This window comes from Schistocerca serialis, chromosome 7, assembly GCF_023864345.2.
Source record: "Schistocerca serialis cubense isolate TAMUIC-IGC-003099 chromosome 7, iqSchSeri2.2, whole genome shotgun sequence".
Taxonomy (NCBI): domain Eukaryota; kingdom Metazoa; phylum Arthropoda; class Insecta; order Orthoptera; family Acrididae; genus Schistocerca; species Schistocerca serialis.
Genome location: NC_064644.1, coordinates 137,521,145 through 137,545,367, shown reverse-complemented (window position 1 = coordinate 137,545,367; position 24,223 = coordinate 137,521,145). Strand labels below are relative to the sequence as shown.

The 24,223-nt window shown below is 43.7% G+C and overlaps 1 protein-coding gene across 1 annotated transcript in view; it reads left to right on the top strand.

Annotated features, from left to right (window-relative positions):
* LOC126412933 (ATP-dependent translocase ABCB1-like) overlaps nucleotides 1-24,223 on the top strand; it is a 125,180-nt gene that overhangs the window by 61,216 nt on the left and 39,741 nt on the right. The window contains exons 10-14 of the mRNA XM_050082822.1: nucleotides 414-618; nucleotides 9,189-9,451; nucleotides 11,965-12,069; nucleotides 12,219-12,380; nucleotides 16,486-16,689. Coding sequence (XP_049938779.1) covers nucleotides 414-618; nucleotides 9,189-9,451; nucleotides 11,965-12,069; nucleotides 12,219-12,380; nucleotides 16,486-16,689 — 939 coding nt within the window. The remainder of the gene's footprint in view (nucleotides 1-413; nucleotides 619-9,188; nucleotides 9,452-11,964; nucleotides 12,070-12,218; nucleotides 12,381-16,485; nucleotides 16,690-24,223) is intronic.

Sequence of the window (24,223 nt, the reverse complement as noted above, 5' to 3'; positions counted from 1 at the left end):
GTGTGTGCTGCTAGGTTACCACTATCTCAAAAATTCTTACGACCATTTCCTCCTCGCTGCCGTCTAAAGGCCAAACTACCAAAATGATACATTTCCCACATGTGACTACTTGAGTAGTTTTACTTGATTCGACATCCCCTTACCATGCCTGGCCGTATTATCGGATTTCGTTTTCTGCACATAGTATAAAAAAAGTGTCGTTCTCGAAGACTGATCGACAATAAGTATGGTATTTACTGCATCGTTTTATGAGACTGATGATAGGGAACATGGTTATTATTCATAAATAAGCTATTTTGCACCAATAAGGAAGAGATGTGAGATTCGGGACAGGTCTCAAGAAGTTCAACGAACTGGAAAATGGCGGCGAAAGTAAAACTCTTACCGAAGGTAATCGTATTTTTCTTTGGCAGGCGAGCGTGGGCCAGACGACGATCATCGTGGCTCACCGGCTGTCAACGATCCGCAACGCAGACAAGATAGTTGTGATCCACGATGGCCGGGTGGTGGAGCAAGGCTCTCACGATGTGCTGATGGAGCGTCGTGGCCACTATTTCGACCTCGTCACCACTCAGATTTCGGGCTCCGAGGACCCTACATCTCCAGGCGAAGAAGGAGGTGAGTTCTAAACACTCCTTCTTGCTCATCTTCAGGATATGCTCTCGTCATGTCATCGACCCCCCCCCCCCCCCCCATGAACCATGGACCTTGCCGTTGGTGGGGAGGCCTGCGTGCCTCAGCGATACAGTTAGTCGTACCGTAGGTGCAACCACAACGGAGAGGTATCTGTTGTGACGCCTGACAAACGTGTGGTTCCTGAAGAGGGGCTGCAGCCTTTTCAGTAGTTGCAAGGGCAACAGTCTGGATGATTGACTGATCTGGCCTTGTAACACTAACAAAAACGGTCTTGCTGTGCTGGTACTGCGAACGGCTGAAAGCAAGGGGTAAGTACGGCCGTAATTTTTCCTGAGGGCATGGAAACCCAGTTCTAAGCAAAGAAGGGAAAGCAGAAAGGGGGAAGGAGTATATAGAGGGTCTATACAAGGGCGATGTTCTTGAGGACAATATTATGGAAATGGAAGAGGATGTAGATGCAGATGAAATGGGAGATACGATACTGCGTGAAGAGTTTGACACAGCACTGAAAGACCTGAGTCGAAACAAGGCCCCCGGAGTAGACAACATTCCATTAGAACTACTGACGGCCTTGGGAGAGCCAGTCCTGACAAAACTCTACCATCTGGTGAGCAAGATATATGAAACAGGCGAAATACCCTCAGACTTCAAGAAGAATATAATAATTCCAATCCCAAAGAAAGCAGGTGTGGACAGATGTGAAAATTACCGAACTATCAGTTTAATGAGTCACAGCTGCAAAATACTAACGCGAATTCTTTACAGACGAATGGAAAAACTAGTAGAAGCCGATTTTGGGGGAAGATCAGTTTGGATTTCGTAGAAATGTTGGAACACGTGAGGGAATACTGACCCTACGACTTATCTTAGAAGCTAGATTAAGCAAGGGCAAACCTACGTTTCTAGTATTTGTAGACTTAGAGAAAGCTTTTGGCAATGTTGACAGGAATACTCTCTTTCAAATTCTGAAGGTGGCAGGGATAAAATACAGGGAGCGAAAGGCTTTTTACAATTTGTACAGAAACCAGATGGCAGTTATAAGGGTCGAGGGGTATGAAAAGGAAGTAGTGGTTGGGAAGGGAGTGAGACAGATGTTATTCCATCTGTGAAGCAAGCAGTGAAGGAAACAAAAGAAAAATTCGGAGTAGGTATTAAAATCCATGGAAAAGAAATAAAAACTTTGAGGTTCGCCGATGACATTGTACTTCTGTCAGAGACAGCAAAGGTCTAGGAAGAACAGTTGAACGGAATGGATACTGTCCTGAAAGGAGGATATAAGATGAACATCAACAAAAGCAAAACGAGGATAATGGAATGCAGTCGAATAAAGCCGGGTGATGCTGAGGGACCTAGATTAGGAAATGAGACACTAAAAGTAGTAAAGGAGTTTTGATATTTGGGGAGCAAAATAAGTGATGATGGTCGAAGTAGAGAGGATATAAAATGTAGACTGGCAATGGCAAGGAAAGCGTTTCTGATGAAGAGAAATTTGTTAATATCGAGTATAGATTTAAGTGTCAGGAAGTCAATTTTGAAAGTATTTGTATGGCGTGTAGCCATGTATGGAAGTGAAACATGGACGATAAATAGTTTGGACAAGAATAGAATAGAAGCTTTTAAAATGTGGTGTTACAGAAGAACGCTGAAGATTAGATGGGTACATCACATAACTAATGAGGAAGTATTGAATAGGATTTGGGAGAAGTTTGTGGCACAACTTGACTAGAAGAAGGGATCGGTTGGTAGGACATGTTCTGAGTCATGAAGGGATCACCAATTTAGTATTGGAGGGCAGCGTGGAGGGTAAAAATCGTAGAGGGAGACCAAGAGAGGAATACACTAAGCAGATTCGGAAGGATGTGGGTTGCGGTAGGTACTGGGAGATGAAGAAGCTTGCACGGGATAGAGTAGCATGGAGAGCTGCATCAAACCAGTCTCAGGACTGAAGACCACAACAACAACATGTCACTGATCCGTCTATAGCTATTTCGTACTCGGCGGGATATTAAACCCCAACCACGCAAAGCCATGAACCTCATTCCAATTGACGATGTCTCACCTCTCACGTTACCGGCCTGTGAGGTCCTTATTTTCTTTAAGCGACCCGAGAGGCGTGTTATTGTATGGCGATCGAAAGCAGATAATTACTCGATCGCCTTATGGTCTTGGATTTTCGTTAGATATACACAGACATTAGTGAAAACTGAACGTCCCGATTGCATCCTAACTCGGAGGAACAATGGGTAACAAGCTATCACACATTTACTATCATACATTTTCCTGTTGCTTACTCATCTTGACTGTATACTTTTAGATACTATGGTATATCTGATGGAAGCTTAGATGACAGTCATGCTTACATTCCATAAATATTCAATCGTCAACCCCACAAATTGCGATGCTAGCTAAGTCTTAAAAGTTACAGTGCTGACTATTATTTACAAGTAAGCTATATTTGGACAAACGCAGATTAAAACTGATACAAGCATAACTGAGATGTGTTGTAAACATCATTTCCTTCTTCGGTCACTACCATACCCAAGGGGTTAAATGTTAGCTGCAATGCTATCCATCACCCCAATATTCGTTTCATTCATTTCTATGTGTATATACACTCAAGCGTCAAAGAAACTGGTATAGGCAGGAGTACTCAAATACAGAGATATGTAAACAGGCAGAATACGGCACTGCGGTTGGCAGCGACTACACTATGTGAGTATGAGGACACCTGGCTGAAAATGACTTACAAGTTCGTCACGCCCTCCATTCATGATGATGGAATTCAAAATGATGGTCGCCCACCAGTAGTGTTGATAACAGCTTCCACTTTCGCAGGCTTACGTTCAATCAGGAGCTGGAAGATTTCTTGAAAAATGGCAGCCGATTCTCCACGGAGTGCTGCACTGAGAAGAGCTATTGATGTCGGTCGGTGAGACCGAGCAAGCAGTCGGCGTTCCAAACATTCCCGAAGGGATTCCATAAGATTCAGGTCAGGACTCTGTACAGACCAGTCCATTAGAGGGATGTTATTGTCGTGTAACCATTCCGCCACAGGCCGTACGTCATGAACAGGCGAACGAACGTGCTGAAAGATGCAATCGCCATTACCAAACTGCTCATCAACAGTGGGATGCAAGAAGGTGCTTAAAACATCACTGTAGGCGTCTGCTGTGATAGTGCCACGCAAAACAACAAGGAGTACAAGCCCCCTCCTTGAAAAAGACGACCACTCCAAAAGACCACCGCATCCGAATTTTACTTTTGGCACTACAAACGCTGGAAAATGTTCACCGGGAATTCGCCATACTCACACACTTTCGTCGGATCGCCACATTGTGTACCGTGGTTCGTCACTGCACAGCACATTTTTTCAGTCGTCCAATGTTTACGCTCCTTAAACTAAGCAAGGCGTCAGTTGGCATTTGCCGGCGAGATGTGTGGCTTAGGACTAGCCGCTGGACCATGAAATCCAAGTTTTCTCACCTCCCGCCTGACTGTCATAGTTAGCAGTTTGGAATTCCTGTGTGATGGTCTGGAGAGATGTTTGCGTATTACACATTACAACTCTCCTTAAATGTCGGCGGTCTCTGTTAGTCAGCAGACGAGGTCGACCTGTACGCTTTTGTGCTATACGTGTCCCTTCACGTTTCCACTTCATCATCGCATCGGAAACATTGGATCTAGGGATGTTTAGGAGTGTGGAAATCTCGCGTACAGACGTATCACATAAGTGACACCCAAGCACCTGAACAGGTTCGAAGTCCGTGAGTTCCGCGGAGCGCCCTATTCTGCTCTCTCACGATGTCTAATGACTACTGAGGTCGCTGATATGGAGTACCTGGCAGTAGGTGGCAGCACAGTGCACCTAATATGAGAAACATATGTTTTTGGGGGTGTTCGGATACTTTTGATCACATAGTGTATATAAGGCAACAAGTGTCTGATGTAGTTGGTAGATCGGTTACTGTTGCTACAATGGCAGGTTGTCGGGATTTAAGTGAGTTACAACGCGAAGATATAGTCGGCCCACTAGCGATGGGACAGCTTCTCCGAGTTAGCTACGGAATCGGGGATTTTCCCGTACGACCATTTCGCGAGTGTACCGCAAATATCAATAATTGGGTAAAACATGAAATCCCAGACATAGCTGCGGCCGGAAGAAGGATCCTGCAAAAACGGGACCACCGATGACTGAAGATAATCGTTCAACGTGACAGAAGTCCAACCCTTTCACAAATTGCAGCAGATTTCAGTGCTGGGCCATCAGTAAATCAACGTGCGAAATATCATCGATATGGGCTATCGGAGCGAAGGCACACTCTTGATCACTTGATGACTGCACGACGGAAAGCTTCACGCCTCGGCTGTGCCCGTCAGCACCGAAATGGGACTGTTGATGACTGGAAACATGTTGCCTGGTCGGACGAGTGTCGTGTCAAATTGTGTCGAGCGGATGGACGTGTACGGGTATGGAGACAACCTCATGAATCCATGGACCCTGCTTGCCAGCAAGGGATTGTTCAAACTGATGGAGGCTCAGCATTGGTGTGCGGCGTGTGCAGTTGGAGTGATACGGGACCCTGATACGTCTAGATACGACTCTGACAGGTGACACGTACGTAAGCATCCTGTCTGATCACCTGCATCCATTCATGTCCATTGTGCATTCCGACGGACTTGGGCAATTCGAGCGGGACAATGCGACATCCCACACTTACGAAATTGCTACCGAGTGGCTCCAGGGACACTTTATGAGTTTAAACACGTCCGCTGGCCACCAAAGCCATATATTAGATGTATTGCAACGTGCTGTTCGGAAGAGATCTCCACCCCCTCGTACTCTTACGGATTTATCGACAGCCCTAGAGCATTCATTGTGTCAGTTCCCTCTAGAACAACTGCAGACATTAGTCGAGTCCATGACACGTCCTGTTGCGGCACTTCTGGGTGCTTGCGTGGGCCCTACACGATATTAGGCAGTTATATCAGTTTCTTTGGCCCTTCAGTGTATCTGTATCTACATACGTATTCCTTAGTCTACGAGACGGTGCACTGTGGAGGATACCTTCTATTACAGCCAGACATTCCTTTTCCTGTTTCACTTGCAAACTGAGCGTGGGAAAATAACTATCTGTATGTCCCCGTACAAACAGTCATGTCATATAATCTTGTCTTTGTGATTCTTTGGCAGAATGTACGTTGAGCAGGTGGCTGGTCCTCCAGGCTGTTACCAGTGGTCTTTCTCTAAACTTTTCTGGCAATGTTTCGGAAAAAAGCACTATCTTCCTCTGAATTGCTTCTGTGACTTTCCTTAATCCCAACTGGTGGGGATCCCAAACGCTGAAGCAATAGTGAGAGTGTTGTACCTTGGAACACAAATAAAATTTCGCATCTGGCTGGCCCATAATAGAACTTCAATATATTCTCTTATTCCACGTACGCTGTAGTCCTTACCTGAAATTATAAAAATTACTCCAAGGATTCAATATTTTTTCCAATGTAAAAGTATTTTCCAAAGTACAACATGGTCCTGCCCCCATGCGGTCTTCTTTAGGTATGTGGCCATTCGCCTCCCTTGTAGTGCCCTTAACCACCTCGCTCCATTACATGTAGGTCTGCAACGGTTGCTCTAGGTATTTAATCGATGTGACTGTGTTACGCAGCGTACACGAACATTAGAGTATTGTTTTTCCTGCTTATATGCATTAACCCCTACCCACTATAATCTCACTTTTAAAGCTGCTGAAGACGTATGTTTTTCCAAGTAGCACATATATACACTGAAGAGCCAAAACATCATGAGCACCTGCTTAATAAATTGTTGTGTCATCTTTGGAACGCAATACAACATCATTTCTGCGTATCAAGGTTGCGACAGTTTGTTCTCAGGTGTGTCGAGGTACATGGCACCAGATGTCTCCCAACAGCATAACGCTGTTCCCACCGGCCTGCGCTCGTGGCGCGATGCACGTTTCGACCAGTCGTTCGCCAGTATGACGACGTTTGCGGAGACGTCCATTGACCTCGTGTAGCAAAAACGTGATTCATCCGACGAACAGATACGTCTCCACTGATCTAGTGTCTAGTCTCGATGATCCCGTGACCATTGCAACCGTAATTGACGATGCCATTGTATCAGCATATGAACACGTAGGAGTCGTCAGCGGCGGAGCCCCATGTTCAACACTGTACGATGAACGGTGTCCTCCGAAACATTTATGCGTGGACCAGCATTATACTCTTTCGCCAGAGGTGGTACAGATCGTCATCTATCCGACTTCACACAGCAGACAACCCACCAAACCCCACGTCCTGTGAAAACTGGTGAATGTCCAGTCATTTATGGCCTTTGAAATAACTTCCGGGAATTCAGACAGGTAACACTTTCAGCGACCGCCGATATTTCGGCGGGAGAACACCCCGCCATTTTCAAGGCAAACTGCAACGGACAGGCGGCGTAGTTGCAAATTTAATAACTCGGTTCTCGGACTGAAGCAGGAAAGATAACACACACACTGAACACTAGTGCCACCAAGGATGACTAAAGTCAGAGCTATCGATAGTGAGATTATTATTTTGCAGGTGAGGTAGATTTTCTCTGTCCCTCTGTTTTTTGAAAACAGAGTTTAAACAGAAACCTCCATCCCTGTTAACGCGGTTGTTCCTAATTTAATCTCAACTGCCTCCCTAATAACACTGTGTCAATAGCTGGACGTGCATGCCAATATCTCGGTGTTATTATATAACATGGGGTGACCAGTATCCAAGCAATGTTCGGCAATAGCAGATCTACTTGGCTGCTGTAATCGTGTGTACCGTTTATGCTCAGTACATTGGTCCTCCACGGTCCTGATAGTTTGACCAATATATGCCATGACGGAGCTACAAGGAATACGATATACACCCGCATTACGCAGTCCAAGATCGTCCTTAACGGAACTCGAAAGTGCTCTAATTTTAGATGGAGGTCGGAAAACACATTTCACATCGTATTTCCGTAAAATACGACCGATCTTGTTGGACGTGTTTCCTATGTAAGGTAAAAAGGCAGTAGACTTAGGTGTTGACTCAGAATTATCATCAATCACCCGATGTACAGTTGGTCGTTAGCGCAACACACGTTCTATCTGTCTATCACTATAACCATTTTGACGAAATGTGACTTGGGACAGCTCAGCTGGCAAAGTCTCAGCGTCAGAAACGACATGTTCCCTGTGTACCAAGGTACGAAGTGCCCCTTCACGCTGAGCCGGATGGTGACAGCTATTAGCCTGTAAGTACAAGTCGGTGTGAGTATGTTTCTTGTAGACTGCATGTCCCAATGATCCATCATCCTTCCTCCTAAGCAACACGTCAAGAAAGGGAAGGCAATCATTCTCTTCCTCTATCGCAAAATGAAAGTTCGGGTGGATCGAGTTCATATGTTCTAGAAAGACATTCAAATTCTCCCTACCATGAGGCCAAACAACGAAGGTATCGTCAACGTATGTAAAGAAACAGGCGGGTTTCAAAGGCGCCGACTCCAGTGCACGTTCCTCGAAGTCTTCCATAAACAAATTTGCGATCACAGGAAACAACGGACTACCCATCGCAACTCCATCTGTCTCCTCGTAATATTCGTCATTAAATAATAAGTAAGTGGATGTCAACACATGCTGATAGAGATTAGTTAATTCAGCACCAAAGTACCCCTAGTGTTCAGTGTGTGTGTTATCTTTCCTGCTTCAGTCCGAGAAACGAGGTTTCAAATTTGCATGTAAACTGCCTGTCCATTGCAGTTTGCCTTGAAAATGGCGGGGTGTTGTCCCGCCGAAATATCGGCGGTCGCTGAAAGTGTTACCCGGCTGAATTCCCGGTAGTTATTTGAAAGTTATATACGCCAGGGGAAACTCAGGTCTCACATTTATGGCCTAGTCGGAGTTTCACTGTTGTTCTGCCATGACAGTTGCACGTGGTCATTTGACAAACTTCGCCGTTTTCGAGAGACCAGTTCATAGGCCCACATTGTAGCTAAAATCATTACCCACTCGTCTCTGCTCCGCTCACATAGTTTCACTATCGCGTCACGTTCCCGCAACGCCACCAGGCGACATCCAACCGCGCGGTGGGCAGTGGTCCTTATTTTTTGGCTTATCAGTGTATACAATGTGGAACTGTACAGCGGCGGGAAACGGGAACGTCATGGGGGTGGAGGGGGGGCGGAGGCAGGGTGGAGGTTCCACGTAACATCGTAGATTCCTGTGCTAGTCTCCGTCGTCGCGTTTGTTGGAAGTGGCTGTGGTGGGTGAATGCATTCGCGAGAAATTCTACGTTCTCGAAGTATGGGAGGCCTAGGTACGATGATATAGGAAAGTTCATTGGACCTTTTACGTTATATGCGTAAAGTAAGTTGACCCTCCGTATTGGTGGGATGTTCTAAGCCGATACACGCTCAGCTATTTCTGGCCTTGACGTTAGAAAAATGTTAAACTACCACTCATAGAGAATGTTTGCACTTGGTTGGGGGCATGAAAGTAGACCTAGCGGAACCTAACTGAAACGCGCGTTTGCAGGCAAGGAACACGTGACGGCTGAGCGGATGATCAGCGTACGCAGCAATGCCTCGTCAGCCATCGACGACGACGAAGAACTGACGGAGGGCCAGCGGCTCATGGCGGAGCACTACCAGGAGGGTACCGTCAAGGCGGCCAGCATCCTCAAGATCCTGCGCGTCAACCGGCCAGAGTGGCTGCTGCTCGTCATCGCGACGGTCGCCTCCGTCGTCAGCGGCTTCGCCATGCCGCTCTTCTCCGTGCTCTTCGGTGATCTCATTGGGGTGAGTCATTCTCTTCCTTTGGATCCCTCGCAACACTACAGATTGTCCTAAAACATCTAAATTGGGCTGTGCACATACGAATAACAAGTTTTGTCGACCTAGAGCCCTTCCGATAATGTTTACTTTTTCCCAGGTGCTGACCAGATTTTGAGTCCTTAGAAGCAACTGTAGCCAATAAAAAAACCTTCGTGTCGATGACGACTTCCTCGTCACATAAAAATGCGCTGAGCAGCAATTCTGCGAGCTGGGAGCAAAATAAACTGTTGCGAACCAGCCTGTTAAATAACATGAGCTGTTTTCATTGCTTAAAAACACGTTCAAATTCACCCTACGGAAGTTTACCGTCATCGATGGCGAAAGGTAACCATAAACGGCAAACTTTGTCGCTTTTATCTCGTCAAAGATTTTGCCATGAGAAAGTAAAAATAGACTAACTGAAGAGCACTGAACCTCTTACATCTTGACGAAAGTGGCGTATTAAAATTTACTGAAATGGCTGGAAAAACCAAAGTAAACTGTGAACCACTGCCTTTTGTGATTTAGCTTCGTATAACAGAACTTCGTTTTGAACATACCTCGTATATTTGCAGATCAAGGCTTTTCGCACTATTTTAACGTTATTTGATGCTAACACCATAGATGTGTCACTTGTGGGTGTAAAGCGAATGAAATTATTCATGTGAGAACAGTTATGTGTACTAACTATGGATTTGTTGGATGGAGAATGGTGATGTATATGATATTTTCTTAAAGTAGGGTAAATGGGGATATGTTAGTTTCAGACTTACCAAGTGCATATTTGCAAAGCTTCAACAACTGTTTATTGTGGTTTCCACTTCGCAATCGATCGGAACTTTGTTTTTCCACAACTCTCGCATAATTACAGATGACGATTTTTCGTATAAGCTTAACGTTATGTGATGTTGATGCCATAGATGTGACACGGGCCGGTGGAAAGCGAATGAGATTATTCATATGGGGACAGCAACGTGTATTAACTATATATTTGTTGGATGGAGAATGATGCTGTGGATAATACTTTCTCGAACCAGGGAAAAATGGGGATATGTTAGTTTCAGAAAAGGAATCCATTGTAAGCTTCCTGAACTGGAGGGAATTGAGCGGAATAAAAGAGAAGCACTGATGTGTAGAAGGAAGGTGGGTTATGTTAAATATGAATGGGTGGGTAGAGATATCAGAAGGTGTGTCCTTGCCAGGTACGGCGAGTCGGTTATTGTTTCTTAGGGAGAAGATGTGAGACGTATGCAGGTAAAACATTGGGAGTATGTTTTCTTGTAGTCGTGGGAGACTTGCAGGATTGTAAGTTAAATGATAAAACGAGTATCATTATATAGTTTTTGAAGTGTATTTCGTGATAACCTCAGTTCACACTATTCTTGAATAATCTTGATACGGTTCTTGTACTAGTATGCCAGATGGTTTGTGAGATATAGTTTATCCCTCCACAATAGTTACAGAAACAATATTATATATTCCTACGATGATATACAAGGGCACATGACACGTGTAAAGCAAATTGAGGTAGCTGAATAACTCTGTAGACGAAAGTTAATGAAAAAAAGTACAAAGTTGCTGTCTGAACTAGTGTTGCAGAAGAAAACTGACAGAGAACACAGACGAAAGAAGAAATGATAACGGCAAGTGAAGACGAATTACAAATCAAGTATGACAATGATAACAGGTGGTGGTACAGGAGATGTATTGAAGAAACAAATTCCGTATGACTGTTTTCCAATACCATCTTCTTCTTTCACTTAATTGACTGCCGTTTGCAAGATTATCATATGTATGCCATAAAAGGAATCAGACTTTTTGATCAAACTGTATGTTCTATCTTTGTGAAAAAATCGGACAGTGTAAGCCGTGGGGGACAATAATGTCTATATATTTTCACTTTAGGTACCATTTTCACAAGATATTCGTGGTTTATTTGGAATTTCATACATATTTAGTTGCTGTTCCAATAACTATATTCGTCAATTATTTGCTGGTACAACATCTTCATGACTAGTCCCTCCATAAAAAATTTTATTCATCATTTATTGCCATATTTGATGAGGAAGCAATATTTTTATTATTTTTTGAGGAGTATTCATTAATTAAATTTGATAGTGAACAGAAGGCCATTTACGGAGGTGATGATACAAAGAGTACATCCAATGATGTAATGTGTCTTTTTCTGGTAGCATTAATAACATTATAACATTTTTCATCAGTTATTTTGTGTTGAATACATAGAACTCCATGGAAAACTGAAACTTGTTTTAAGATACCTGCTGCTTAACGGATCTAAATTTCGTGTGTAGACAGAGCCCTTTATTTATTTTGTACTGTAATATGTTTTCTAATTTTTGTTCTCTGTAAAGTTTACTTATTTTCAGAGACTGACACAAATTAATAGTTCTTTGCTCTTTTGTAAACTGCTTTCTCTCTTCTCTGAGGTTTACAACTGGCTCTGAAAATCAGTAAAGTAGTAAAAATGTTGTTCGCAGACTCTTGGACAAGACGACCCTGACAAGATTCGCGCGGATACAGACTACTTCTCGCTGCTCTTCGTCATCGTCGGCGTCGTCATGGGCTTCATGACGTTCATCCAGGTCTGCAATATGGAGCAAATAGCTATATAAGTTGTAACATTACCTTTGTTAATCACTACTGAAGTTTAAATGACAGCCACCTCCATGGCAGATAGTTTAGTCTGCAATTTTTTCATTCAACAAAGTAGCCACATTTTCCTCTCCTTTAGACGTACTTGTACGGAATCGCCGGAGAGAAACTGACGATGCGCTTCCGAGGCCTGATGTTCTCTGCGATGCTGCGCCAGGAGGTGGCCTACTTCGATGACAAAAACAACAGTACAGGGGCACTGTGCGCACGCCTCTCTGGAGATGCTGCCAACATACAGGGGGTGAGTAGCGACTATCCTGCCAACATGCAGGGGGTTCAGCTGAGACCACTCTGCCAACATACAGGGGTGGGGGGGAGGGAGGGGGGAAGCACAGACCAATCTGTCAGTATACAGGGTGTGAGCAGAGACCACACTGACAACATACCGGGGAGGGAACTAAGGTCACGCTATTGAACCGGGAGCAAAGCTAAGTATTTTTTCCGTGGACGCGTGGGTGAAGCTTGTTAGACGGTAGTGAGACGAAATTCTGAGCTGTCCTTTAGGAGAAAACAGGGCAGTTGAAAGCCACAGAGAAAAGCATACACAAAGGAACGAATTTAGCAAACAAACTATTATGACTGAAGACTGGATGTTGTTGTTGTTGTTGTTGTGATCTTCAGTCCTGAGACTGGTTTGATGCAGCTCTCCATGCTACTCCAGCCTTGAATAATAGTAGATCTGACATTCCACGCTTCGGTACACAGAACGCCAGTTTTCTTTCTTCTGATAACGACGTCCTCCTGAGTAATCCCCGCCCGGAGATCCAAATGGGGGACTATTTTACCATCGTAATATTTTATCCAAGAGGACGTCATCATAATTTAACCACACAGTAAAGCTGCATGCCCGCGGGAGAAATCACGGCTGTAGTTTCCCCCTGCTTTCAGCCGTTCGCAGTGCCAGCTCAGCAAGGCCGTTTTGGTGAATGTTACAGGGCCAGATCAGTCAATCATCCAAACTGTTGCCCCTGCAACTACTGAAAAGGCTGCTGCCCCTCTTCATGAACAAACAGTTGTCTGGTCTCTCAACAGATACCCCTCCGTTGTGGTTGTACCTATGGTACGTCTATCTGTATCGCTGAAACACGAAAGCCACCCCAGCAACGGCAAGGTCCATGGTACATGGAGGGGGGGGGGGAGGGAAGGAAGAACGGATAATGACTTTAAATTAGTATGAGAAGGGCCGTAGCCACAGAACGAAAAGAGAAATTTTCTGTAGTCTTCCATAGGCATGAGAAGTGCGAGATTAGCATGTTATCTGACAAGGCACCGACGGTTCCTGGACGAAAGAACCAGGCTGGATTGCCTGATAGTATAGAAAAGTTTCAGTGCTTGAAGGAACTGCCAATCCATATCAGATTTAATTGATAGAGTGAAGATTGCATACTGAAAGGTAAAGAAATTAAGATATCATCGTCGTTGAGAAACATGTTGAATATGTAACAAGATTTGTGTTGTTTCCATATGTTACGAGGAGTCATTCAGTCGTGATAGGTTGGCTACTGTATTAGGCCTACAGATCACTTCTTAGCATACAAAGCCCCTATCCTCACGTTCGGTCTGTGGAATCGGTTCGTCAGTATTTGATGTGGTTTACGAAATATATCCAGCGGTAACGTTCGGTGACTCACCCTGTATATATTATTTTGCACCTCGGTTCCAAGAATTCCGGAACCTGTACAGAAAAGTGGAAGAGAGATCAACATAAACATCATTTTTGCCGTTTTTATTGCTCATGGAAACCACACATTTTATGTTGTACCACCATACAGCTAGACCTTTAGAGGTGGTGGTCCAGACTTCTGTACACACTGGTACCTCTAATACCCTGTAAAACGTTTTCTTGCGTTGATGCATGTCTGTATTTGTCGTGGCATACTATCCACAAGTTCATCAAGGCACTGTCGGTCCAGGTTGGCCCACACCTCAACGGCGATTCGGCGTAGATCCCTTAGAGTGATTGTGGGTGACGTCGTCCATAAACAGCCGTTTTCAGTCTATCCCACGCATGTTCGATAGGGTTGATGTTTGGAGAATATGCTGGCCACTCTAGTCAAACGATGTCGTTATGATGAAGGAAGTCATTCACAAGATGTGCACGATTCGAGTGCGAATTTTCGTCCATGAAGACGAATGCCCCGCCAATATGCTGCCGATATGGTTCCACTATAAGCTGGAGGATGGAATTCACGTATCGCACAGCCATCCCATGACCACCAGCGGCATACGTCGGCTCCACACAACGCCATCCCAAACCAGCAGGGAATCTCCACCTTGCTGCACTCGCTGGACAGTATGTCTAAGGCGTCCAGCCCGGCCCGGTTCAACCGACGATTGTCTGGTTGAACGCATATGTGACACTCATCAGTGAAGAATACGTGATGCGAATCCTGAGCGGTCCATTCGACATGCTGTTGGGCCCATGTGTACCATGCAGCATGGTGTAATGGTTGCAAACATGGACCTCGACATGGACGCCGGGAGGATGTTGCGCGTCATGCAACCTATAGCGCACAGATTGAGTCGTAACACGACGTACTGTGGCTGAACGAAAAGTATTATTCAACATGGTGGCGTTGCTGTCAGGGTTTCTCCGAGCCATAATGCGTAGGTAGCGGTCATCCTCTGCAGTAGTAGACCATGGGCGGACTGAGTGAGGCATGTCATCGACAGTAACTTTCTCTCTGTGTCTCCTCCATGTCCGAAGAACATCGCTTTGGTTCACTCCGAGACGCCTGGACACTTCCGTTGTTGAGAGACCTTCCTGGCTCAACGTAACGATGCGGACGCGATCGAATCACGACATTCACCGTCTAGGCATGGTTGAGCTACACACAACGCGAGCAGTGTACCTGCTTCTTGGTGGATTGACTGGAAGTGATCGGCTGTCGGACCCCCTCGGTCTAGTAGGTGTTGCACGTGAGTGGTTGCTTACATCTTTGGGCTGGTTTAGTGACATCTCTGAACAGTCAAAGGGACTTTATCTGTGATACAATATCCACAGCCAACGTCTATCGTAAGGAGTTCTGCGAACTGTGGTGATGCTAACCTTTTTTTGCTGTTTGTGTATACTTAATATCTTTTATTTTTCTGATAATTACACAATGCATGTATAATTTTCAGGTTTGTAAAAATGTACATCTTTTCCACAGAAGTGGGAAATCCTTTGTATCTGTGTTGAAAAATGAAGTGTGCAGTAATCGTAGTTGCAAACTGAGAAAGTAATAAAATTCCAAATTATTTTGTATAGCATTTTTCAAATCTTTGTGTGCCACCAAATGAACACACAAATTTTGTTATCTCAATTATAGGGTGATCAAAAAGTCAGTATAAATTTGAAAACTGAATAAATCACGGAATAATGTAGATAGAGAGGTACAAATTGACACACATGCTTGGAATAACATGGGGATTTATTAGAACCAAAAAAAATACAAAACTTCAAAAAATGTCCGACAGATAGCGCTTCATCTGGTCAGAATGGCAGTAATTAGCATAACAATGTAAGAGAAAGCAAAGATAATCTTCTTTACAGGAAATGCTGGAAATGTCCACCATCATTCCTCAACAATAGCTGTAGTCGAGGAATAATGTTGTGAACAGCACTGTAAAGCATGTCCGGAGTTATGGTGCGGCATTGGCATCGGATGTTGTCTTTCAGCATCCACAGAGGTGTCGGTCGATCACGATACACATGCGACTTCAGGTAACCCGAAAGCCAATAATCGCACGGACTGAGGTCTGTGGACCTGGGAGGCCAAGCATAACGATTGTCATGCGCAGTCACTGACGTTTTGCTGTCCAGTGCCATCTGTCGGACATTTTGTGCACTTTTGTTTTTCTTTTGTTCTAATAAAACCAATGTCATTCCAAGCATGTGTGTCAATTTTTACCTCTCTATCTAAATTATTCCATGGGTTATTAAGTTTTCAAATTTATACTGACTTTTTGACCACCTGGTAAATAACACTAAACAAAGTTCTCTGTTCTGAACTCACCATAAATATGAAGTATGAGCTAGGACAAGCAAAAGAATCGGATGCTGCACAAGCTCTTTCTTCAACAGTCACAATCTTGTGTATTCTCATATAATGAAAACTTGAAGGGATGCTATAAAGGATTTTGCCATCATATTTTTCGTGACTCTGGTAACTTATTGAAATGTTTCATCCAACCTGAAGCCTTTTTTTGTATTTTACCTCTAATTTTCATGAAGCTTTGTTCATTTGGAGCGTCAGATGTTCAGAGGGTAGTCTCGTCTCCCCTTGAGCACACGTTACTTCTACAAGTCAGGACACAGATTTCCTCCCTCTTCACTCACTTCATCTTCCCGCACTGTGACGCAGGCGACGGGCCAACGGATTGGCACCATCACGCAGTCGCTGGGCACCCTGGTGCTGTCGGTGGCGCTGGCCATGTACTACGAGTGGCGGCTGGGCCTGCTCGTGCTGGCCTTCGTGCCGCCGCTCTTCGGCGCCTTCTACGTGCAGGGCAAGCTGCAGCGCGGGGAGCTGCTGGGCACCGCGGGCGCCATGGAGAAGGCCACCAAGGTACGCCGGGGGCAGGGGGCGAAGGCGAGCACTAGCAGCAACAGCGGCAGCAGCAGCGGGTGCTTATGATTAAACTTGGGTTACTCGAGCCGGTCTAGACGGAAAACTATTTACCTCTCGGGTACCCAACTTTATAGGACTGATGTTCATACTGTGCACTGCAGGAGCTGCGTTGTAAGTAGTGTTATTTTGATGACTAGACCTCGAACTTTTGGGTTCTAAGATTCTTAATTTAGGTTCTATCACTTAGAAAAATGGGTTATAAAAATCAGAAAATAGGTGACCGAATTCCGACATCTTATTGTCTAGAAAGATAAATGCGACGCGTGTTTTTTAAGTATATACCGGTTTGAAATTAAAAAGAGACATACTAAGATATCTCAATAATTTTAGTTTTACATGAAAGGCTGTACCTTAATCTGCGCCCTGACGCCAGTACAGTGTGTTTCTTCCTTGTTTACGTTTTGTACTGAGTGTTTAAGGTGCCTCCGGTAACCGTGAGTCCCACCGACTGTGAAGTACGGGCTCTTGTAAAATTTCTTAGTGCTATACGCCTAAAAGCGATCGATATCCATAGTGAGATCTGTGCAGTTTACGGAGATAACATTATGAATGATTGAATGGTAAGAAAGTGTGTCAGAGCATTTAAAGATGGCCGCACAAATGTGCACGACGAACAATGGAGTGGGCGTCCTTCCGTCTATAATGAAAGTTTGGGGCAGGAAGTGGAAAATAAGGTGAGAGAAAACAGACGCTTTACGATTTCCTCCTTGCGGGACGTCTTTCCTAATGTTTCTCGTAGTCTTTTGTATGGCATTGTGACCGAGCACTTGAATTACCGAAAATTGTGCGCACGTTGGGTACCGAAAATGACGGATGTGCGCAAAACCAAACGTTTAGACAGTGCATTGACTTTCCTTGAGCGGTACCACAACGACGGTGATGATTTCTTAAGCCGAATTGTTACGTGCGATGACACATGGGTGGCCTACGTCACACTTGAATCAAAGCAACAGACCATGGAAGTTGAGCAAGGGCATCGTTTTGTTGCAAGACAATGCCCGTTCGCATGTAGCGAATCAGACCAAAGATCTCGATGGGAAACTCTAGATCATCCTCCGTACAGCCCCGATCGTGCGCCCAGTGACTACCATATGTTCCTACCATATGCACTTGAAGAAACACCTGGTCGGTCAGCGTCTTCAAGACGATGACGAAGTCAAAACAGTGGTGATGCAGTGGCTAACAAGTTAGGCTGCAGACTTCTATGAGGAGGGTATTAAAAAACTGGTACAACGTTATGACAAGTGCCTCAGTATTGACGGAAATTACGTAGAAAAATACATTATGGTACAGGCTTTCGTGTAAAAATAAAATTATTGAGATAACTTAGCATGTCTTTATTTTCAAAACGGTACTTACTTAAAAAACACGCCTCGTAGATTGAGGAAAATCCACATTATATTATTGTCAATGTCGGTTATTACAGTCACAGTAAATAACTAACACTTTCTCCAGATTTTCCGTTGACAAACTGTTAATAGCATCTTAAATGCCTTCCATGCCTTCCATGTCAACAGACGTCACCGGAGAAAATTTAATTGACGGTATTAGGGGCTATGTTCTGTTGATTTACCTGATATGACGCCAGCAGAGGGCGGTCAGTCCTGGATTTTTTTGTAGCACTGTTTTTAGTTTCTCGTCAACTTTCATACCAATAGAACCTGGAACCAAGTTGATTTTTTTGTGACCTCTTCCATCAGTCGCACTTGTATGTAGACTGGTTTCCCTGAACACCCTAGAGCTTTAATAATAAGGACCAAAAATGCGTAGTGAGATTTTTATGTCTGCAGTGTCGTTGGAAATTGTTGGGTTCTTTAGAAGATCGTTAGCTGAAGTAATGCTCACTGCTTCCTCCCGCAATTTAACAACAATGTTGTTAATATCTTCCAAACGCTCGGTGTAATATTCCACGACCTCTAGCCACGTTCCCCGCGAGTATGGGTTCTGGTGGAAGCGGTACGTTCGGAAGATCCTCTCGAAATAACTGGATTCTAGCAGTTGCTATAAAAAAACTTTCTGTTGGTTGAAACTATTTACATGCAGAAATTTGAGACGTATCGTCTAAGCTACACGATTCAAGGCACGGGCAAGACATGTGATATGGAGCAAGGCTGGGAAAAATACTTTCAACAATTTAACAGCAGCAATCATGTATGCAGCTGCATCGGTGTAGATTATAAGAACTTTATTTTCATCTAGACTGTTGGGGAAAAGTAATTTGAGGGTTTTATTAACAAAGCGAGCAATTATTTCCTGGTCAGTCGTTTTTAGCTCTTTGCTGCTGAACAGATGAGGTACAGAGCAATGTCCGAATCTAACATTCCAACAATCAAACTAGGCCGCTGATAACTGCGCAGTTTAGCGCCGCACAATCTTATCATCATCATCAAAGTAGCCACATATCGACCTTGTCTGTCAGTCATCTCATCGACAAAGATACACATGTATGAATCACCTATATCGTCCCTTATCCTGCTCAATGTATTTTTATTTAAAGTATGTAAATAGTTTTTCTTAGTGTGGATTTTGATGGAGTGTTCGGTGACACTATATCTCTAGAAAACTTTTGAAATCGCTATTTCCAACTGCATTGAATGGTATGTTTGCTGCAACAATGGCTCGACACAGGTCAAGATGAAATTCGTTTTTGTTTGTTGCATTTGGTTTAGTTACAAACTTTTGCTCCAAGTTTGATTTATTTTTTAAATTTGCCTGGTGTTTAATCCCTGAAACATGCTGACTTAAATGCGACCTCTGTTCAGAAGGTACCCAAAAACAAAAAGAAATACTTTGTGGAAGAATTTACATACGAGAGCTACTTACCAAATTAACTTACATTAAGCGTTTGGAAACTATATTTTTGAGTACGCATGACTATGGTCCAAGTTAACTCGGGTAAAACAGTGGCACCACTGTTCTATGAGTTAACATCTTACTCAAGTCTTTGTTGCACACATTTCAGTGAATAACTCTTCCGTTTGTAGTGAATTCAGGAAATTCTTGCAACCACTGACGAATCAGACACGACTTGGATCTGGATACATTCGGCGTGCTTGACTTTCCACAAGTACCCTGTCGCTGTGAAATATTTCACCACATCCAAGCAGCACACTGATCGATTGAACGAAAACACAGCTGATGTACAGAACAGGGCCGGCCGCGGTGGTCTAGCGGTTCTAGGCGCTCAGTCCGGAACCGGGGGACTGCTACGGTCGCAGGTTCGAATCCTGCCTCGGGCATGGATGTGTGTGATGTCCTTAGGTTAGTTAGGTTTAAGTAGTTCTAAGTTCTAGGGGACTGATGACCACGGATGTTAAGTCCCATAGTGCTCAGAGCCATTTGAAGCCTTTTGAACAGAACAGGCTATTCCGGTAGAGCAGGAAGGCGCCGGAGGCAGATCACAAGGCTCCTCAATGTCTTGCCGGGCCATTTGACGGTTCACAGCGAGCGACCACGCTCTGCGCAGCAGTGCGGGCTGGAACAGTCTGGCATGTGCTGTCGTCGTCTCACTCACGATTGCCGTTAACTCATCGAGACAAACCAGTTATCATACAGTTCATGCTTTCCTAAGTATCCGGGAAGACCAGAAGAGTAGTTTTAGTCATACAAATGTAAGTAGGCTGTTGATGTTTTCTTACTGGCAACGTTACGTAGCGCACTGTATGAAAATCACTGGCTGTCCTGTGTGCAATCTGTGGCTAGTTTGCATTGTTGTCTGCCATTGTAGTGTTGGGCAGCTGCAGCTGGATGTGAACAGCGCGTAGCGTTGCGCAGTTGGAGGTGAGCCGCCAGCAGTGGTGGATGTGGAGAGAGAGATGGCGGAGTTTTGATATTTGTAAGAATGGATGTTATGAACTCCTATATATATTATGACTTTTGATGACTATTAAGGTAAATACATTGTTTGTTCTCTATCAAAATCTTTCATTTGCTAACTATGCCTATCAGTAGTTAGTGCCTTCCGTAGTTTGAATCTTTTATTTAAAAGTGGTTCAAATGGCTCTGAGCACTATGGGACTCAACTGCTGAGGTCATTAGTCCCCTAGAACTTAGAACTAGTTAAACCTAACTAACCTAAGGACATCACACACACCCATGCCCGAGGCAGGATTCGAACCTGCGACCGTAGCGGTCTCGCAGTTCCAGACAGCAGCGCCAGAACCGCGCGGCCACTTCGGCCGGCAATCTTTTATTTAGCTGGCAGTAGTGGCGCTCGCTCTATTGCAGTAGTTCGAGTAACCGAGATTTTTTGTGAGGTAAGCGGTTTGTGAAACGCATAGGTTAATGTTGGTCAGGGACATTTTTTTTGTAGGGATTTTTGAAAGTCAGATTGCGTTGCGCTAAAAATATTGTGTCAGTTTAAGCACAGCCGTATATAAATTTTTAAAAAGGGGACGTTTCACAAATTTTATTTGACTGAACTTTTAAAAATCAGATGCAGTCAGATTGTCACATGAAATTTTTAAAAATGAGGTACAATCTGGTTCTAACATGAAGTTAGGTATTTTAGGTACTCTAAAATCATAATTTTCTATAAAATATTTTTTTAATTCTTAGCTGGGAAGACCACGAGAGAATGTTGGTCACAAAAAATTTATTTAATTGAATTTTTTAAATTTGGGAACTATCAGGTACTAACCTGGTGCTATAAAACTAGCGTTTTCGATCATAAATTCTCATGATTCGTGAATGTACAATTTTCATTGCCTTTATTTAATGAGGAACAAAATAGGTTTTTACCTAAAATTCGAGATCTAATGATGACCTACCGTTAGGCACCCGCACTGGTACGGTGACGTAGGGTTAAAACACAGGTGTCATTGTACACTACAGGTGCAGACAATCAACATTGGTCTTGACAAGGTAGCTATGACCTGAGGAAACTGCAATCATTCGGTCATAAGTGCTGGGTCTTTTTCTGCTCTTGGAGGTGACTGATCGGAAATACAACCTATGAAACATCAGCTCATTTTTTCACAACAATGATAAAAATATTTACTGACGTTTGTACAGACAATTCTACAGGAATAAGCCGAATATTTACAACCGTCTTTGAACAGTAAATCTTCACTATGATGAACACAGATACAAACTCCTTTCATGAACTACAGTTTCAGCATTTATAAAGGTACAGCTGCACCTGAGACATGAATAGCACTAGTGTCCTAAGTAGATGATGCCGAATGCTACACGGATGTCACTAATTGCAGTGAGCTAATCCATGCTCGGCTCTATATCTACATCTACATGGTCACTCAGCAGTTCACACTTAAGTGCCTGGCAGAGGGTTCATCGAACCATTTTCATACTACTTCTCTACCATTCCACTCTCGGATGGAGTGTGGGAAAAAGGAACACCTAAATCTTTCTTTTAGAGCTCTGATTTCTCTTATCTTATTATTATGATCATTTCTACCTACGTATGTGGGTGTCAACAAAATATTTTCGCATTCGGATAAGAAAGTTGGTGATTCAAATTTCGCAAATAGATCTCGCCACCCTTCAAGCGTATCATATTAGTGACACCCCCACCCCTATTGCGCGATAACACGAAACGAGCTGTCCTTCTTTGCACTTTTTCGATGTCCTCCGTCCGTCCTACCTGGTAAGGATCCCACACCGCGCAGCAATATTCCAGCAGAGGACGGACAAGTGTAATGTAGGCTGTCTCTTTAGCTTGTTTGTCGCATCTTCTAAGTGTTCTGCCAACAAAGCGCAGTCTTTCTTTCGCCTTCCTCACAATATTACCTATGTGGTATTTCCAATTTAAGTTGCTCGTAACAGTAATGTCTAGGTATTTAGTCGAGTTGACAGCCATTACATTCTTGCGATTTATTGTATACCCAAAACTTATCGTATTTCATTTAGTACCCATGTGGATGGCCGGGCGGTGTTGCCGAGCGGTTCTAGGCGCTTCAGTCTGGCACCGCGCGACCTCTACGGTCGCAGGTACGAATCCTGCCTCGGGCATGGATGTGTGTCATGTCCGTAGGTTAGTTAGGTTTAAGTAGTTCTAAGTCTTGGGGATAGATGACCTCAGATGTTAAGTCCCATAGTGTTTAGAGCCATTTGAACCATTTTGGTAATGCGGCCGCTCGCGAGGAGCAGGTAATCCAGGCTCGAATCCCGGCCCAACACGATTTTCAATGTCATCATTACATTATACATATGGAGGTCGTTCATATTCGCAGCTGCGAATACATTTCGTGTATTTCATAACAGCTGTAGTAGCCGCAGTGTCTCTACCTTCGGACACGCTATCACTGCAGTATAGTATTATCTGCAGATACCACGCAAGTGACTTTCTGTTAAAATGTCTCCCCAGTACTCTGTAGATAGATGTGGTCACCAACAAGGGACTGAGACTAAAACATGAACATGCACGTTAGAATCATATAAATTTGGATAGATAATATTTTCACAGCTTCCTGAACAAACACGTATTTCAATTTAGAAATAAGTTAAAACATGAAACACGATGTTCAGTGATCTTTCAACTGCGCGTCTAAACATTCCCTTAGAGTCAAAAGCTACTTCACTAAGTAACTAGTGACCCCAAAAATTAGTTAAATATAACCGAACATGTAACAACGAAATTAACTATTGAATTGTGTCGTAAAGGAATACCACATGATGAAATGACGATTCGAAACCTAATTGTAAACTGTACCGGCAAACTCAACGTAAAATCTGTGCTATAGTTACAAGACTGTCACCTGAACAGAGTAAATGAGTCCGCCGATTTCAAGGGCCCAATTTTCGCAATGTGGAGGGGGTTCATTAGTACCCTTACCTACCAGCGGAACTTCTCTGACACGCCTTGTGTTCTCCTTTACCTCTACGACCCCAAAAATACTGAGAGGTCGGTATACATCGCGCGAGGTGGAGCTCAATCTCTGGTGCCGCATAAATTTGATAACAGTCTGATTCTTCCAACCCTTTATTCACGATTTTTTTCAGGTGGAAAGTGTATTAAACAGTATCGGTTGCTGAATGCATTACTCCACTTATCTCTTCTCCAAAGGCTCCTCACAAGATTAATAGAGCAAGATCGAATATTATTGAGGCCTTTATAACACGCTTGGAGATGCCAAACGACAGATCACATGAAGTGGAACAGACAGTACCCTTTACAGTTAAGGGGAACCCCTATTTTTTTTCATTCATGTAGAACACACACCCTTACGAAATTGAATGATCATTTTTAAGATACCTTTGTCGGTTTATTATTACAGGACTAATAGTGTTACTAAACAATTACGGACTTTGATTACAGTCACCTTTTCACATTTACTGACTTATCTGTTGGGAAAAAAGATAGGATTAACCTGAATATTAACAAATTATCACACAGGTAGCCAGCACGTGACGTAAAAGTCAATTTTACTTCATCAGGTTCCGTAACGATTCGACTGAGAAACCGATTACAAGTTTATGCATGAAACACAAATCAGTGCAACAAATTCATCAG